The sequence below is a fragment of the Acanthochromis polyacanthus genome, chromosome 8 (genome assembly GCF_021347895.1).
Source record: "Acanthochromis polyacanthus isolate Apoly-LR-REF ecotype Palm Island chromosome 8, KAUST_Apoly_ChrSc, whole genome shotgun sequence".
In the NCBI taxonomy this organism is placed as follows: domain Eukaryota; kingdom Metazoa; phylum Chordata; class Actinopteri; family Pomacentridae; genus Acanthochromis; species Acanthochromis polyacanthus.
The window spans coordinates 27822650-27841436 of record NC_067120.1 but is presented as its reverse complement, the minus strand read 5'-3'; the positions used below and the strand labels follow the sequence as shown (position 1 = coordinate 27841436).

Below are 18787 nucleotides of genomic sequence, written 5' to 3'. Positions count from 1 at the left end.
TCCTCCGTATTTTCAATTCTTTCCTCCATGTGCCCCGTTCTTTGCTCCAAAGATGTCGTTCTTTCCATAAGCTCTTTCATGTTCGTTTCAAGTCCACCCATTGCTTTCCTGTTGTCACTTGCTGCTTCGGCATGTTCCCGTCTTAATTTGAGCAACTCCATTAATATGACGGTGTCATGTTCTCTGCTAGCTGACTTTAGCTGCTTCGTCTCTGGGGTCATTCCCTCTGGTGACTCGGCACAACTTTCTTTTGCACCGTCCTCCTCTCCCGGCTTTCTTATCTTAACTATATTTTCATATTCTATGTTTGTCGACTTATCCAGATTTTCGTACTTTCTGGTGTTTTGCTTTAGTTAGGAGCTAGATTTAATTGGTTGTCTTTGGAGCTACTTTTCCTACTGGGTCATTCCGTGTGGTTTCACCAGATGATGGTTGCCGCACCATCTTCAAATTAGTCCTAAATTTGCATTAGATAGTCACAAAAGTACTTTCTATGCAAAATTGTAAGCCTGTAGCTCAAATAGTTTGTGAGTTGTGGGGGTCTGAAATTTTCAGAATTTGGGCTATAAAAAGCCTCGCCAGCATTTTTTGCATCTTTAAGTGGTTATTTCTCCGCCTCTAGACATACCAGAGAGCTGTAAGTTGGCAAACAAGGCCTCTGCATGTAGCTCGTGCCCCACAAACATCCCCAGGTGTTTCCCTATGCTCTGCAGGCCATGGGGGCTTGCTAAAAATGCTAAAAAATTAAGAGACACTTACTCACGAGTGGAGTTTGGGACCTTAAAAGTACTAGAAATACTGCACAGAAGTGTTCTAACACCCCTGGGTTCCATTCTACACAAACCTGTGTGATAACTTAGCAAACTGGAGCTTTCTAGGTACCTCAGTTTGGAAAATATGAGATCCCAAAGTTGGACGAGATTTTAAATTGGCTATTTTGGGGGGCAAAAATCTCAGTGTGGGACAGGTACCAGAGACCCCAAATTCTTCTACAAGACAGTTCCATCTGTCTTCTGTCACTGTACAAAAAAAGCAGCAGGGTTATATTTGTCGTTACTGAGATATTCTTAGATCATTATTGACTTTCAGGCAGTAATAAAGGGAGCTTTTCTCAATAAGCAGCAGATTTTCTGCTCATCTAAAATCACATTTTTCCAAGTCATTTTCCATTTTATCCTGTGATTACCTGCTTTTTCACAATGAATTGAATGCTTTCAACCTTTGACATATATATATATATGCATGTGTGTGTGTGTGTGTGTGTGTGTGTGTGTGTGTGTGTGTGTGTGTGTGTATATATATATATAGATATATATATATATATAATCAAATGTGAGCCACGTGTTCTCTTTTAACTGTGAACAACAGACAGCTGCTCATGAAACATTTAGCTGCCAACTCTGCTATTATTTCTGGCCCGTATACAGTTTATCCTCTTTCTATTAAAAGAACTGCTTCTGCCACACAACCCTTTGTATTTTTAAGTAAACCTGCACAATTTAAAGCCCAGACTTTAATGTTTTAGCCATTATATTTTATCATATTGAATGTGCTAAAGGACAGAGTCTGAAATTGTTAGTTTATAACAAATTTCATGTTTAATATTTACTTTATAGTTGTACAAAGCCTGTTTGATGATATTACATAGGATTAGTTTGACATTTTGGCCTGAACAGTATTAATGTTTTCTTCATGGATCATAAACATCTTATAGGTATGATGCATTAGTGTGACACTGAGAAAAGTTACTGCCTGTGCTGTCAGCCTAAACTTATTGTTGGAGCACTAGTATTGCTATCGACTGGTGCAATCTGTCTTGAAGTTTGCAAAAATGATTTTGAGCAATAAGATGTTAAAATACTCTTAGTTACTCTGAATGATACTGACTCAGTTTCATCTTAAAGACCCTCTAGTATGACTGTTGTACCGGTGGTCGTACAGTTCTAGTGGTTTTAACTTTGCTTTGTCTCCACAGATTCCTCAGATCAGCTACGCCTCGACGGCTCCAGAGCTCAGCGACAACACTCGCTATGACTTCTTCTCTCGTGTAGTTCCTCCAGATTCCTACCAGGCTCAGGCCATGCTGGACATTGTCACAGCCATGGGCTGGAACTATGTTTCCACACTCGCCTCAGAGGGAAGCTATGGCGAGAGTGGAGTCGAGGCCTTCGTCCAAATCTCCAGAGAGTCAGGTAGGAAACCTTGAGCAAATACAGTCTGTTAACAGATCTTAAAGTCTGCTGCTTGATAAATTTGCTGTACAGTGTCTCAACATGTGTTTATGAGTGAACAGAGTGAGAGGTCTTGTAATTGACTCTTGATGTAATTACAATAGAAGTCGACAGTGTTTTCTCCTCGGCTGGTCACTGCGAGGTAATCAGACCCAGCTCTCAGTCATTAAAATGTTATCACACCCAGACAAGCCCCAACATTAATTAGATTGTAACAGGCGTGCTAAAATTAGTCAGCAGTCACATGTATGTAGGAGATCATTGTGTGTGTGTGTGTGTGTGTGTGTGTGTGTGTGTGTGTGTGTGTGTGTGCTCAGGTGCTGGCAATACTTGTGGGGACCAAATGTCCCCACAACTGTAGGAAAACCGAAAACAATATCACTTGTGGGGACCTCATTTCGGTCCCCACAAGTTTAAACAGTGTTTTCTTGGCCATGTTGTTGTTACTGAAAAAAGTAAAAGTGCAAAAACGTTTCTTTAGGGTTAGGCATTGTTTTGGTCTGGGTTAAGGTTAGGGTTAGGGTAAGGGTTAGGGGTCAGATATGAATGGGAGTCAATGGTATGTCCCCACAATGATAGAAAAACACAATGTGTGTGTGTGTGTGTGTGTGTGTTCACTGCAGCTTCATCGGCTCTGTTTCATGCTTGAATGAGAGGCTGTGACTGGAGCAGCTCTCTCAGACCTTGTATGTTGATGCATTTACAAGATATCCCAATCGATACTCTCAATTTTTCATATCGACTTTATTTCATTATTCTTCTCTTGCATGTCACACTTTTTATTTACTTCTGCCTGGACTTAATATGGTTTTATTTAGATCTTTAATTGAAATATGTTTGATGATACTGTATTCAATTTGAATAAGGCAACTTTAATATTCTGTAGCACTTCAAATGCTTTTGTTGTGTTACTCATACTTCCAGCTGACTGAATGTACTACACCAAAGAGGTTTGCTGCACTTTGTAAAGTTGGAAGATGCAAATATATGGTAGTCAGGCAACCAAACTGTTACAAAACCTGATTAAGAATTTGGTAACTTTACTACATAGTTTTCCTTAACTGTGATTCAAATATAAACTACACTCACATTAAAGCTGAGTAGAAAACATGGCAAACCTAAAGCATCTGTTTCAAAAACTAAGAGAAGAAGCAACATCGTGACATCAAAGTGACAGTTTTGAAAAAAGATTTCCAAGACTCTTCAAGTTCCAGGAGACACAGTTAGCAGCTTCACCTACAACTGTAAAACTCCAGGTACAGCAACAACTCTTTCTGAGGGTGAAAGAAAGAACAACATTTCTCCAAAATGAGTCATTTTAAAGTAAGACTTGAGGAAAGAGCCTGTATTGCCCGATGAAGGCATAAACTAAAGTCCAAACTATGAAAACATTATTAAACAATAAAAGCATTCAGAGAGCACAGTGCTCTGCCAAGGCTGTTCATTCCCCCATATGGTATTGTCAGAAATGCAGCATTTGTTTATTAGTTGGTGATGATCAGAAATCACAGCAACATAGAATGTGGTCATTTAAAATAGATGTACCGACAATCAAAATGACCTTGCGCTGAGCACAGGCATGTGCTATGCATGTCTACATTATGTACGGACACTGGATACATATTTATGTAGCGGGAGGTGGGAATTGATAGGACTTGGAAACACCTCCACAATATAATTAACTGTTTTTTGTATCATTTCCGACATATAAGTCCACTGGATTTGTAGTAGGATCACAATCATGTAATCGTCAGCAGGCAGCGGACATAGCATTCACTTGTATTCATAGTTACAGTGACGTCGTGCCGCTATCTCACAATGATAAAGAAATCTTTAACAAATCCATGGATCCAGACTATAAGATCCATCACTGCCAAAATCTAATCACTTCATCCTTGAGTCATTTCTGACCTTCCCTGAAAATGCCATCCATTTTTCAGTAATGCTGTGAACAGACAGACAGACAGAGATGCCAATGCTGATCGCCACATTCCTTGGTAGAATGACAAGAAAGGACTTCATACCCGCAAACATCGCTGTAATAATAACTATATAAGATTTCATGCGGCTCCGTCTGTAGAGTTGTTTGGAGTGACAACACTAAAGTGGAATTGTTTGGACCCATAGGTCAGAAAAGGAAGGTCAAGGGCTATATGACAAAACTCACCCTATCTCAAGTGAAGCATGGAGGTGGGTCTGTACTGTTTTGGGGACAGCAGGACTGTGTAGGAGCCACCAGCCATTATCAAATGTGGAACAGGACAAGAATGGATTTAACACCTTCACAGACACAGTGGACACAAGGCTTGCTTTGATCAGTGGAGCTGAGACACCAAGACACTGTAAACAAAGACACTTTCCACATCTGGCCCGAAGATGCAAGGTATCAAATCAGCAGGAGAGCAGGAGACCAGGTGATACAGGACTTCCCCAAACAGACCTCCACTCCAGGATGAAAATAAAGCCGGTTTAAACCCCGACTCACTATCTGGCCAACAAAGGGACCAAATGGCCGCCAATACACATTCTGACTGATTCCTGAGCCATTGAAGGGGGAGCTCAGAAACTACATGACAACTTCAAAGACATTCCACTTACCGACAAGGAACTCTGAACTCCAATCAGAACCAATAAAGACAATCATCTCACAATTATGAACTAAACTCATTTTAAATATACCCATTTTATAGAACAAATGAACTTTCCAATAACTTCATGGTCAATCTATATCTTGCCTTGTCTTTAATCCTGAGTTTTATTTGTATTAGTATCAATGTCATAATTTCAACATTTCTGCCAGTCACATATGATCATGTTTGGTATCATTTTAATCAGCTATCTGTCAGTAATGCTCCTAGATAAACCATGTTCACCAAATTTCAATATTTTGGAAAGTTATAGAAATTATCTGAAAATGTAACTCTGTGAGGGACATCTGGACATCAACCCTCCCTGACGGAGGATGTACCAGACCCCTGCTGAGTTAATGATATGCGAAGGCCCACTTTAAATGACCACATCTGAAAGCACCATTTTGGAGTCGCTTTTACCATCTAACATCAGGAGTCCACCCAGAGGAGTCTGTTTTACCACTTGGAGTCTCTTTTCCTACTTGGAGCCCCCTTTCACCATCACAGTTAAGAGTCCTCCTGCACCATCAGAATCCTCTGTTCAAAGAAAGAACTTTCCTTTATCATCAGAGGCTTCCAACCCAAGAGTTCTCCAGACTCCGAGGCTCCACTCTGTCCACCGTTGTTCCGACCCACATCAACCAAGGCCGACCGGACCATCCACCGAGGCAGCAGCAGCAGCATCATCCTCATCCTCATCATCATCATCATCATCATGGGCACGCAAGTACCTTTCAGTCACTGGAACTTGGTGCAACTTTCTCAAATTATCTTTCCAAAGATAAAATTCAAAGGCTAACACATTAGCCTACTATCAAATTTATGGATGCCTTTAGGTGTGGTCTATTTATCCCTTCTCCCTCAAAACATCATATTTCAAGTGGAATATTAATCCCAGTGTTACGTGGAAATATTGTGTTCTCTTTCTTCCTTTTCCCATCATTCACATCTCACCATCTCATTTGTTTTGTGTTGTTGTTGTTTGTCTTAATGTGTGTTGTTGTTGTTGTTGTTACCGTTTAGTTTAGTTTAATAAATGTACATAAATATAAGTTCAGTGCCTCAATTGTTTTGTTGTTCACATTTTGGTCCTTAACTTGTATAGATTCCAGCTACCTCAATTTTATACATAACCTCTCAAGCTAAATAATTCCCCTTATGATTCTTGAAGCTCTTCTTGACAACGCAACCAGAAGTGTTTCATATGCTAATTATTATATTTGTCTAATCTAAATACTTCGCTTGTCAAATATCAGGTAGTAGTAGAGATGTCCTCTCATTTTTTGTTCCATCAAAGCAAAAGGGTCCTCACTCCTCGGGATCACTTTTTCTTCCATGTATCTGAGCATTTCAATGTATGATTGCTCTGAGAAGCCAAAACCCAGGTGTCCAATTCCTGCCACAATCCTCCCTGGGAAGCTGAACACTCTGCTGATATTGATGCAGTAACAGATGCAGATGTTGAGGCTTTACTGCTGGACATCTCTGTCTCACTGCAGCGCATGGCTTGCATACGACTGATGATTCGTGATTTAATTGTTTCCACATTTCTGATGTCACAGAAAGCAGTGTTTTTGAACCTGATGTCCAAAAAGGTGCTTGCTGCAAGAGTGTGGTTATGTTCAATTTTTGAAAGTGCCGCTTGCATTGTGCTACAAGTTGTGAAGCCAGAGTGTTATCCTTCTGCCCTGCAGAACGTTGAAGAACACAGACCAGCGGGATGACTTTGGAAATAGTCCCATACTGCTCTGCTGAAACCTCCTTAGTGACCTCTTCAAATTCCTTAGTGCTTCAATGGTCTGGGTAATGTGGGACCGCTCTTCCCTATTCAGGCACAAGTAGACAAAGTGCAGTTGTGATGCCTTGTTGCTGTTTGTGCAGTCTCTCCAGCATGTACAGCACAGAAATCCATTGTGTTTTCACTGCTTGCACTGGTCAGTTCCTCCAAGAATTTGCGATGTTGCGATCATGCGAATTCAACCAATCTCCGCGACTTCTGCACCACCTTGCAAATTTATCCAATCACTCCAACTTTTCCGCAATTTTGGTCTGTCTCCCATGAATTCCACAATCATAGCAGTCCCCTGTGCACATGTAATGCACGTACGTCACCGAATTCCATGATGGAAACTGTTGCATCCAGATCTGTTTCACCTCTGAAAGAATGAAGGGAAGTTAGACTAATTATTCCACCAAGGAGCATGGAGGAGTTATGTGACAATTGGCATACATGAATCATTCCTCTGTCAGCAACATTACTCACAAACAGACTAAGGGATTTGGAGGAAATTTTCAATGAAGATTAGAAATGACACAAGGACCAAGTGATTTGATTTTGGCAGTGATGCGGGTTAAAGTCTGGATCCACAGATTTGTTCAGGATTTCCCATTGAGGTAGGGGCACAGCGTCTGATAGCGGAACGGTAACCATGACAACAAGTGAACGCTACCTCAGCGGCCTGCTGATGATCACATGATTGCGATCCTACTACAAATCCCCCACTGTGGACATATTGGAAATGATACAAGGAACAACTGATTAAATTGTGGGGGTGTTTCCGAGTCCCATCAATTCCCACTGCCCGCTACATAGTTAGGTGACGTGATTCGGTATGTACACATGCATAGCACATGCATGTGTTCAGCGCAAGGTCAGGTAATAAGGTCTTGGCGGAGTACTGTGCTCTCCGAGTGATTGTCTTGTTAAGTGACGTGACTTGATGTGAGTGCCTGTGTGTGAATACATGTGTGCCAGGAAGTGAAATTAAGTTTTTAAGCCACTGACAGATTTGTCCAAATGTGATTCATTCAATAGTAAATTATCATTTTGTGCTTTAAATCTACCAACCACTTCATGTTAAACCAGTATCTGGCTGCTGCTAATTTCCCACCATGGTATGCCAGCTTTTGTATAAATGGGTTGGAGAGTTAAATAATGAATTTCAGAATAAATATTGTCAATTACAATAATGAAACATGTTATAAAAGCTAGAAAAATGCAACTTTTTAGCAATTGTCACTGTCTCATGCAATTTCATTACAAGAAATTTCATCGCAAATTACGTCACAATTTTATAGAAAAGCTGCCGCGAATTCAGGCATCTTCGGCCACAACAAGCTTGAAAAAACACCCGTGAAATCCTGGAAGGACTGATTAGTCTGTGCTGTGGCAAGTGCAACTGACTTTGTACCTCTTTTAGTTTGTCAATTGCTTTAGAGCTGTGGTGGAAGAACTGAACATAGCACCACATTTCTCCATGATGGACTCAAGACTTGTGTCCACCTTTTATGGAGTCCTTTACAATGAGGTAGAGTGTGTGTGCAAAACATGGAATGTGCTTCCAGCAAGTTTTCTGGACAGCAGACACCGTATTAGCCCCACTATCTGTAACATCTGTATGAACTTTACTAGTAACGTCCCAGTTATCAGTGATTTTCTTGAGGAGCTCAGAAATGTTGTCAGCTGTGTGCTGTACAGCTACATGGATTGTTGCAAGATTGCAGGACTGCATCCGCCAGTCCTTGTTAATAAAGTGTCCTGTCACAGTCAAATAAGATTCAGTTGTTCTTGCAGTCCACATATCACATGTTAAAACCAGACTGCTCGCTGACTGTATGGAATCTTTTAATGTTTCTTGTACTTGTGCTTATAGTTTTGGAAGCACATCTGTCATCAGGGATTTCCGACTTGGGATCTGGTAATAGGGATCCACCACGTTCATAAAATGATGGAAACCTGGATCCTCAACAATTGAAATGTGTTGCAAGTCTTTTGCAGTCATCTGAGCAAGGCTCCCGGTGATCTCCTGGGCTCTATGTGAGTCATCTGTAAAGGATTAACAAGAATAAATAAGAAATTGGACAGCTTGTATCCAGTGTATTGTACATTCCAGCTTATTTTTGATACAGAGGAATAATAAACCCAGCGGTTACAATAGTGGCTTTGCACTGTTAGTGCTCGGCCCCTAACTATTTTACTCAGAAATGTCAGCTTCAATCAATTCTTTCCATGGAATGAAAAAGAAGATACTCTATTTAAATTCAAACAGCTTCTTCAATGCAACATGATGTCTCTGTATTTAGGGACAGACACAGACAGGCACATTACCCTACCTGGATAGACTTTGCCTTTTTTAAACTTTCTTGCAAAGTTCTTTGCCTGGTGGGTGCAGGTGCTGCAGACTTTTCTGCTTCTATTTCAGCTTCTTGTCTTTTTTCAGCTTCAGTATGAGCCTCGGGATGCACACACTTAAGGTGTTTGAAAAGATTGCTCATGTTGCTACTGTGTTGAACTTTCTTGTCACACAATTCACGCCTGGTTTAAGTTTTATCACCTGGCGAAAAATAAGTTCACAAGGTGCTTCTTTTTGTCATCCATTTCTCCATTTCTCTGTATTTTCAAACTCACGTGTTCATGCCGTGTCATGTTGTTGCTAACAGGGTAAACACGCACAACTCACGCCTCTTCTGGTCACCTGACTTGGATGGACCAGTTCAATATGCGGCGGACTGGGGGGTGTTTCGGCACAGAACACTGGAATAAGTCACCGAAAAATATCTTGAATTGGCACGCACTTTTATTTTGCATTTATTAATTAGTAATTGATAGTTTAATGGAGTAGTCAATTCCGAAATGGGTCACATACGGGTATCGATATATCGATATTATGATATCGATATTATGATATCGATACTCCCATCACTATTCCTTACAAAACTGCATGTGCTTTAATGAATTTCTACCATGTGAAATTAACTGTTTTTGCAAAGAAAAAAAATGCAATTTTTATCACCTTGTTTTTGGAAAGAAATGTCCAGAAGCAAAACAACTGAGATGTCTTTTTAGTAACAAAGAATTCCTGGATGTATCACTCTATTGATTATTTGTCTGAACTATAATGAGCGTCCTGTTGCAGCTCATGTTTCCTCTTCCAAACAACAGCTTGGCTGAATTAGTTTATTATAGCTGAAACAGCAGTTTCTCTGCAGTTAACTTGCAGTGAAATAAAGAAAAAAGAGAAATAAAATTAGATTTTTCGTCTTCTACCTGTCATGCTTTCAGCTTTATCACTTTACTGCTGTAATACATATATATTTACCTGGCTCTGTGATACTGCTGTAATCTGTGTGTAAATGTCAGCGGCTGCAGTAATCATGATGAATGGCTGCAATCGAAGCATTTAAAAGCACCAGATTAATAACGAGACTCTGTACAGAGAGCAGCTGTGGCCCCTCTGTGGGATCAATGAGCTTTCATCTCTGCTATTGTTGTCTCTGCGCATGCATACACACACACACACACACACACACACACACACACACACACACACACACACACACACACACACACATGTTTGTTTTTCTATACCGGTGGGGACTTACCATTGACTCCCATTCATATCTAACTCCTAACCCTTACCCTAACCCTAACCTTAACCATCACCAAATCAATGCCTAACCCTAAACAAACGTTTTTGCACTTTTACATTTTTTATTAACAACAATATGGCCAAGAAAACGGTGTTGCCACCCGTGGGGACCTCATTTTAGGTCCCCACCGTAAGACAAGTCCCCACTTTTATAGCAAATAGTCAGGTCAAAGTCCCCACCGGTATAGCAGAAACAAGTACACACCTACACACACACATGCACGAACGCGCGCGCGCACACACACACACACACAGACACAGACACACACACACACACACACACATGCACACACACACTGCTGCACATGGAAATGGCTTCATTGGCAGCCTGAATATGTATTTTCAACAACAGGACAAAGGTACCAAATGAACCATGGTTCATTCTAATGGTTGGCATTTGTTAAAGCACTTTAAATTGTAAATGCATTCATTTAATTAGGTTATCTTACACTTTATTCTGACCCCAGAATGCTAATCATGCTAGCATTTTCAAAAAAATAAACTACTGTTCAAAAGTTTGGGGTCATCCAGACAATTTCATGTTTTCCATGAAAACTCACACTTTTGTTCATGTGGTAAAATAATTGCACAAGGGTTTTCTAATCATCAATTAGCCTTTCAACACAATTACCTAACACAATGTACCATGAGAACACAGGAGTGATGGTTGCTGGAAATGGGCCTCTGTACCCCTGTGTAGATATTCCATTAAAAAATCTTCTGATTTCAGCTAGAATAGTCCTTTACCACATTAACAATGTCTGGATTGTGTTTCTGATTCAGTTAATGTTATTTTCATTGAAAAAAAAATGCTTTTCTTTCAAAAATAAGGACCTCTCTAAGTGACCCAAAACTTTTGAGCAGCAGTGTACATATTTAGACCACCTGCTTAGAAAAGCTTCACTTTGTTGTGGGAATCGCTAGCCTAATAGTAGCTGTGTTGCCAGAAAGAATGGGCCAAAATGTAAAACTTGGACAAAGTCGCAGGTCAACATTAGCTGGGTTTCCATTACAGTTTTTCGCAAAATAAAAGCGATATTTCTAAAATTTCGACAAAATATATTTGCGCTTTGAACGTGTTTCCATTGAAGGTTGTTCTGGGCAGAAGCATCGTAACTCTCGTAAAATATCATCCCGCGAGATTTCACTGCAGGAAAATGGACGCCCAAAACCTGTTGTGTGTAGGTGTCTTATGTTTACATCGACTGTGGTTGCCTTGACAGTTTTGAACAAGAGACGAAGACTACGGGCGATGGTTCATAGGCGAAGTCCGTATGTGTGGCAAAGGGAACGTATAAGGGATTTCTGGGAGAGGATAGTAAATGATGAATTCACCGACGAACTGTGGATCCAAAATTTCAGAATAACTCGAGCCACATTCAGTGAGCTGTGTGATGCTATTGAGCCTCTTGTTGCACCAGACTTTTCATGCCCTCGGGAGCTGGTGCCTACTCAGAAGCGTGTGGCTATTGCCCTCTACAAACTCGCAACCTGTTCGGAGTGCAGGGTAATAGGAGAGACATTTGGTGTAAGCAAAACCACTGTGCACAGGTGTGTATATGGGGTTTGCCAAGCCATTTGCAACAAGCTAATGAAACGATTAATCCGTTTGCCAGATGTTTCCGAGGCACTTGAAATTGCTCAACGCAATTTCGAAACACATAAAATACCCCAGGCTTACGGTGCAATTGACGGGACCCACATACCTGTCCGTGCTCCAAGTGATGGTTATCGCGACTACAACAGGAAAGGCTGGACATCAATAGTGCTGCAGGCTGTGTGGTTGATGATCGATTAATAATCAGGGATATCAGTGTGGGATCACCTGGATGTGCACATGATGCTGCTGTGTTTGCCACATCACATCTGTTTAGGTAAAACTTTATATTCTATTAAACAAAGCATATTTGACAAATCCTAAGTCAAAATCTTTTAACTTATACATTTCAGTGAATGATTTGATATTTTTCTTTAAATGTGTAAAAAAAAATCAACCAATTAAACAAGTAAAAGAAGGTAGAATATACATTTTAAGAAATATGTTTCACTTGTTCCACTGGCACTTTTATTAACATTTTTTTTACTTGCCAGAAGGTACCACTTCCCACTGAAATGTTTGAATTAAGCTGGTTTTGGCTTATGTGTGATCTAGTTTGTAAGAGTGGACCACACCAAATCACAAACATTTTTGTACTGTTTTCAGATACCCAGACAAGCATCCCCATGCAACCAAGGACGTAGGAGGAGTTCAAGTGTCCCTATTCCTAGCTGGTGACCCTGCATACCCACTATTACCCTGGGTCATGAAGGGCTTCTCTGGTCCCAATTTGACAGCACCACAGGAGACTTTCAATGAACATTTAAGTGGCATCCGTGTTAAAGTTGAACACACATTTGGACACCTGAAGGCAAGGTGGCGTGTTTTGGCTAAACAGTCTGATATAGACAATAGTTTTATGCCTGTGGTGGTGGCTACATGTTGTGTTCTTCATAACATATGTGAGAAGAAAAGACAGCAGCTACCACCTGCAGCATTAGGTCCCACAGTGCCCCATCTCCAACAGCCACAGGGACAGCATCAGGACCAACCAGACACTGGAGCCCTTGTGTTCAGAGATGCTCTTGTCCAGCATTTGGTCACAGCTGATTAGTATCCCCACTCAAGAAGCAAGTGTAAAAATGACTGATGAGAAGCAAAGTTGAGCTTTAACACAACTCTCATGTGTATCATAGTTATTACAGTGACACCAGGACATAGAACAATAGTTTAATGTGTGCGTTCACACAGAATTGTCAACAAAACATTTTTGTCTTATAAAGTGCTTTTCAGAGATTAAAAAAAGTCTCCATATGTAACCTGAGATTTCACAGAAAAACATGAGCGCCACAGCAACAGCTACATTTTTTAAAGCTTGTTTCAAAATTCTCTAAAAGAATATTTTTTACTGTCCGACTTCAAAAAGTGCCTTTTCAATGTCCTTTGTATGAGCTGCCATTATAAACAAAATAAACATAACAGCAATCAAAACTTGAGGCTGTTTTTGTAAAGTGACACATCAGTTAAAACAGTTTTTGAATTCTTTGGACTAACTTAGAACATGGTGAAATTAACTGTAAACAGATACTAATAGTGTCAAAGTAATGAACCTGGCAATGTGGGAACTTAGACCTACAAACTGTGGTATGTTCTGTAAGAACGGGGATGGTCTTGGGAAGATGCAGGAGGAGGCTGCTGCTGGTGATGCGATTGAGGTGGTGGGTGGTGGTATGCAACAGGCTGCTGCTCTTGGTAGTAGGAAGTATATGCTGGAGGTGTTTGTTGGGGGAAAGGGGGCCGTGCTTCAGCAATCGCTTCCAGAGCACGAGCATGGCACTCTGCCACCTCTGTTGCCCTCTCAAAACACTGAATTGCTTGGCTGAGCACCTCAGAAATTGTAGAGAGGGTGGCCTGATCCTGTTTTGCTTGTTCTCTCATCATGCTCATGTGCTGTGATGAAGGTGAGGGTCGACGCTTCTTTGGCCGTCTCCATGTTTCTTGAGGTGGGGCTGGAGGCTGGGATGAATCTCCCTCCTCTGGCACATCAGGAGCGTCATCATGGGGTGATGAGGGCAAGACATCAAATGATCCTATAGTGACATGAAGAGTGAATAAAATGTGATAAATGAAAAAAATATATAGCCGGTAAAATTCAAAATTCTTAGAAACAAAAAAGGTGTTTCATATAGCTCAGTCTGTGTTTTAAAGCAACTTCAATAAGATAACTTTTTACAATAACATGGAACTGAAATATTTGCACAGTGATATTAAGATGAACTAGAAAGGCCTCCACCAAGCAGCTCAGTTTCACCCATAAATTGTGATTTCCACCCAACAGTGGTCCTGTATTTTCTATGAGAAAACATACCCTCCTTAGCAGAAGTAATAAACTGTGTTCTGTTTTGTGCATACTAAAATCGAACATCTTACATTTGGGGAAAATAACCGGTTTCTTATGTAATTGAAAATAATATTGTTTATGACGAGTTGTTGTCTTAAAATTACATATTTATTTTCTCCTCAAATTAAGTTTTTCCTCTATTGTTTTTTAAAGGCCAGATAATAAGCTCACATTTGTTTATCTGAATTACTTTTTTTTTTTTATCCACTACCAATTCTATTATCCAAGTGATTAATATGATGCAACTAGAGATAGCCCAGTACTACCCTCCGAATCCGTAGAAGTCTCCCGATTTGGTTCCTCGTCGTCTGCTTCAGCTTCTGTAATACACAGAATGGTAATAATCAAATACAGTAACTCGTAATTATTCAAGAGATGCGTTAAATATTATAATAACTAGGTTGTGTTAGGGGAGCCTTATGTGATAACATGCAACATACATGTAAAAATCTGACGTTACACTTCGTAAAGGTATCGCCATACCGCTTTTATGACACGTCTATCTGCAAGTGAATCCTAACATGATAATGCTACATTTTCTTTAGCACTCTTGCTAACTTCATTAGACAAAATACAAACGAAAAGCTCGAACTTACCCATACTGTTAATTGTTGAGGTGCTTGCACGATGGGGCGATGTCCCAAAATTCTGTTCATGGCATCGAAGTACTTGAACTTAATCTTTGCCTTCCCACCGGCTCCGCTTTTGCACAATAGGCGTCGTTCTGCTAGGTAGTGTTGCTTTAGAGTTTTCCATTTGCTGCGGAGAATGTGCCAAGGCTTGTCGTACCCTTTCTCCCTCATTTCCGCTTCTATCTCCTTATAAAACTCCGCATTCCTCTGCTGTTTGCTGTCTAGTATGACAGTGATGTTTTTCTCAAAAATAATGTTAACCCTTTACGCTTCAGTGCGTCGTAGGTGTACCGCCGGAGGTACACCTACTAATTTGCATAGGAATTTCAAGAATGTCCGACGGCTGCAAACACGATTATACAAACACTATATGCCGATGGAAAGCTTAGATTCTCATAAATCCGCCGGTATAAACCACTTTCAGATGCGATTACTACAGCGGGTGAGAAAAACACATTTGTCCAACAAAAACGAATATTCATCCATCCGTTCTCTATACACGGCTTCAACGCACACAGCGCGACTCACATTTCCGGGTTCATTACTACACACAAAAAAAAAGATTCCACAAAAAACGGCCATAATCCAACCTTTTACATCCAGACGACACAAGCCAGTAAACTATTTTGTCCAAAACATGTCCTGAAGTCATATAAAATCCCCGATTCGGTCATTTTCAAGGAAATGCACCTCGTGATGCCCGTCCAATATTCCCCGTATTTTTCGTAATTTTTTTAATTTAAAAATAGAATATTAGCGATTTTTTGTACTGAAAACGGCTGGAATTGACTGAAGCTTAAAGGTTTAAAAAACGTCTCAGTCTCCTCTTCAGTCCACATGTATCGCACCATGTTTATGAGGAGAGAACTGGTCATGTGACCAGGTACGTCACGTCCGGTGACGTATAATTGCAGAAAAAGTGTTTCCATTGCGCTTTTGCGATATTTTTCAATATCGAAACGTCTGAAAAACCACCTCATGAGAGCGTAAAAACTTCTTTGCGATATTTTAGTCCTTTTTCGAAATTCAGGTGTTTCCATTACCAGTTTTTTATTGCGCTATTTACATTTTGCGCAAATCTAAGGGTAATGGAAACCCAGCTATTGATATTTATTGAAAAAGTCTTCCTCCAAATGTAACAATGAACCTTTTCATATGGACCCAAACAAGTTTTGCTTGAACATTGAATATGGAACAAGCAAAGCCTAATACTATACAGTAGATAGATAGATAGATAGATAGATAGATAGATAGATAGATACTTTATTTAACCCCATAGGGAAATTGTTGTATCCAGCAGCTCATATAAAACACTACAAAAAACACATAAAAACATCATCACATGTAAAAACATAAAAAGCATGTAAAAACATAAAAAACATAAAAGGGGCAACCGAGTTGAAGGTGGGGGAGCTATGAGGAGTTATATAGTCTGATGGCTGAGGGGATAAAGGATCGCCTGAAGTGCTCCGTCCTGCAGCGCATTGAAAGCAAACAGTCGCTGCGGCTGCTCTTTTGTCCGGAGACAGTACTGTACAAAGGATGGGTGGGATTTGTCAGGATGCTCTGCACCTTGCTCCTCATGCGTCTCTCAACTACTGCCCCCACATCGTCCAGACCTCTCCCGACCACTGAACCAGCTCTCTTAATAAACTTGTCCAGTTGCCTCCTGTCCTTGTCCATCTGGTTGCCACCCCAGCAGACAGCAGCATACAGCATGGAACTCTCCACCACTGATTTGTAGAACATGTGCAGCATGTCACTGCACACATTGAACGAGCGCAGCCTGCGGAGGAAGTGAAGCCGACTCTGTCCCTTCTTGTAGATGGCAGTTGTGTTGAAGGACCAGTCCAGCTTTTCATCCAGGTGGACACCCAGGTACCTATAACTAGACACCACCTCAGTGTCAGCACCATCTATGTTAACAGGCAGAGGGGGAGATTTAGATTTACTGGGGTCAATGACCATCTCCTTTGTCTTGGCGGTGTTAAGGAGGAGGTGGTTTTCTACACTCCACTGACTGAAGGCCCTCACCAGCTCCCTGTATTCCCCTTCGCCATCCTTCCTGATACATGCCATGACTGCCATGTCATCAGAGTACTTCTGAACATGACAGGACTTAGAGTGGTATTGAAAGTCTGACGTGTACAGTGTAAAGAGGAATGGTGCCAGTACTGTACCTTGTGGGGCTCCCGTAGTGCTCAGGACTGTCTCCGACACACAGTTCTCAAGCCTGACGTACTGTGGTCATCCAATAACGTAGTCAGAGACCCAGGTGGTGAGATAGCTGTCCACCCCCATCTCTTCAAGTTTGCCCCGGAGTATGAGTGGTTGGATGGTGTTGAACGCACTCGAGAAGTCGAAGAACAATATCCTGACATATCCTCCCGGTTCATCTAGGTGTGATCGAGCCTGGTGGAGCATGTACAGAACAGCATCTTCTACTCCTACGTACAGAACAGCGTCTTCTACTATGGGGGGCGGCATGGATCAGTTGGTAGAGTGGCCGTCTTGTAACTGGAAGGTTGCCGGTTCGATCCTCGGCCCGTCAAGCTCATGTCGAGGTGTCCCTGAGCAAGACACCGAACCCCTAATTGCTCCTGGTGGGTCGTGGTTATCGCCTTGCATGGCAGCTTCCGCCATCAGTGTGTGAATGTGTGTGTGAATGGGTGAATGTGATGTATCATGTAAAGCGCTTTGGATAAAAGCACTATATAAATACAACCATTTACTCCAATGTTCTCACGGTAGGCAAATTGCAGCTTGTCTTTTGCATGTTCCACCTGAGGCCTCAGATGACGGAGTAGCAGCCTCTCCAATGTCTTCATAACATGTGATGTTAAAGCCACCGGTCTGTAGTCATTCATCCGTTCCGGGCGCCCTACTTTAGGGACCGGCACAAGGCAGGACGTCTTCCACAGAACCGGTACTTTCCCATGCTGCAGGCTCATGTTGAATAGACACTGGAGAGGTTCGGCTAGCTCTCCTGCACAGTCTTTGAGCAGTCTTGGACAAACACCGTCCGGCCCCACCACCTGACCTGGACGCAGCCTCTTGAGCTCCGTCCTCACCTCTTCTGTTGTGAGGAACAGGGGATGGTTTGCCACTGCCCCAGGCAGAGGTGGAGGTGTCACTGCAACAGGTGGAGGTGATGGTGCTACAGATGGAGACGCCGCTTCGGCAGGTGAGGGTGCCACTGCCGTCGATGAAGATGGAGGAGCCACTGCCACTTCTGCAGATGGAAGAAGAGATACCGCTGCTGCCAGTGTAGGTGGGGATACCAGTGTCGCAGGTGGGGGTGCCCCTGCCTCTGCCGCGGATGGAGGTGGAGAGGTTGCTGCTGCAGGTGGAGATGCTGCTGCCGTCGGTGGAGGTGGAGGTGACACTGCCACGGGTGGATGTGGAGGTGCAACTGCTGCAGATCCTGCTGCCTCAGGTGGACATGAAGATGCGAGAGGTGGGGAGGCCGCTGCTGCAGATGAAGGTGTCACTGTTGCAGATGGAGGTACTTCTGCCTCAGGTGGAGGAGCCACAGCAGCAGTTTGAAATGATGTTGGTGGCACAACAAGTGGAGCAGGTGGGGGCAGAGGGGGGGCCATAGCAGGGGATGTGCCATTCGCCTTGTCAAACCTATTGAAGAACAGATTGACCTCGTTGGCCCTGTCAACACCACCTGCTATTACCTGGCTGCTCTTCTTATTATAGCCAGTAATGGTTCCCATACCCTTCCACACCTCCCTGGTATTGTTGTGTTGTAGCTTGCTCTCCACTTTTTTCTTATACTCCTCCTTTGCCTGCCTCATACACCTCTTCAGCTCCTGTTGTGTCTGCCTGAGCTTCTCCTTATCCCCCTCTCTAAAGGCCTGCTTCTTCTTGTTCAGGAGCCCCTTGATACTGCTGGTAATCCAAGGCTTGTTGTTTGGAAAG

General features: G+C 42.0%; 1 protein-coding gene across 4 annotated transcripts in view; it reads left to right on the top strand.

The window, feature by feature from the left end:
- Window positions 1-18787, top strand: part of grm8b (glutamate receptor, metabotropic 8b) — a 417912-nt gene that overhangs the window by 105166 nt on the left and 293959 nt on the right. For all 4 annotated transcript variants that reach the window (XM_051951555.1, XM_051951556.1, XM_051951554.1 and 1 more), the window contains exon 3: window positions 1976-2192. In XM_051951555.1, the coding sequence (XP_051807515.1) occupies window positions 1976-2192 (217 nt within the window). The remainder of the gene's footprint in view (window positions 1-1975; window positions 2193-18787) is intronic.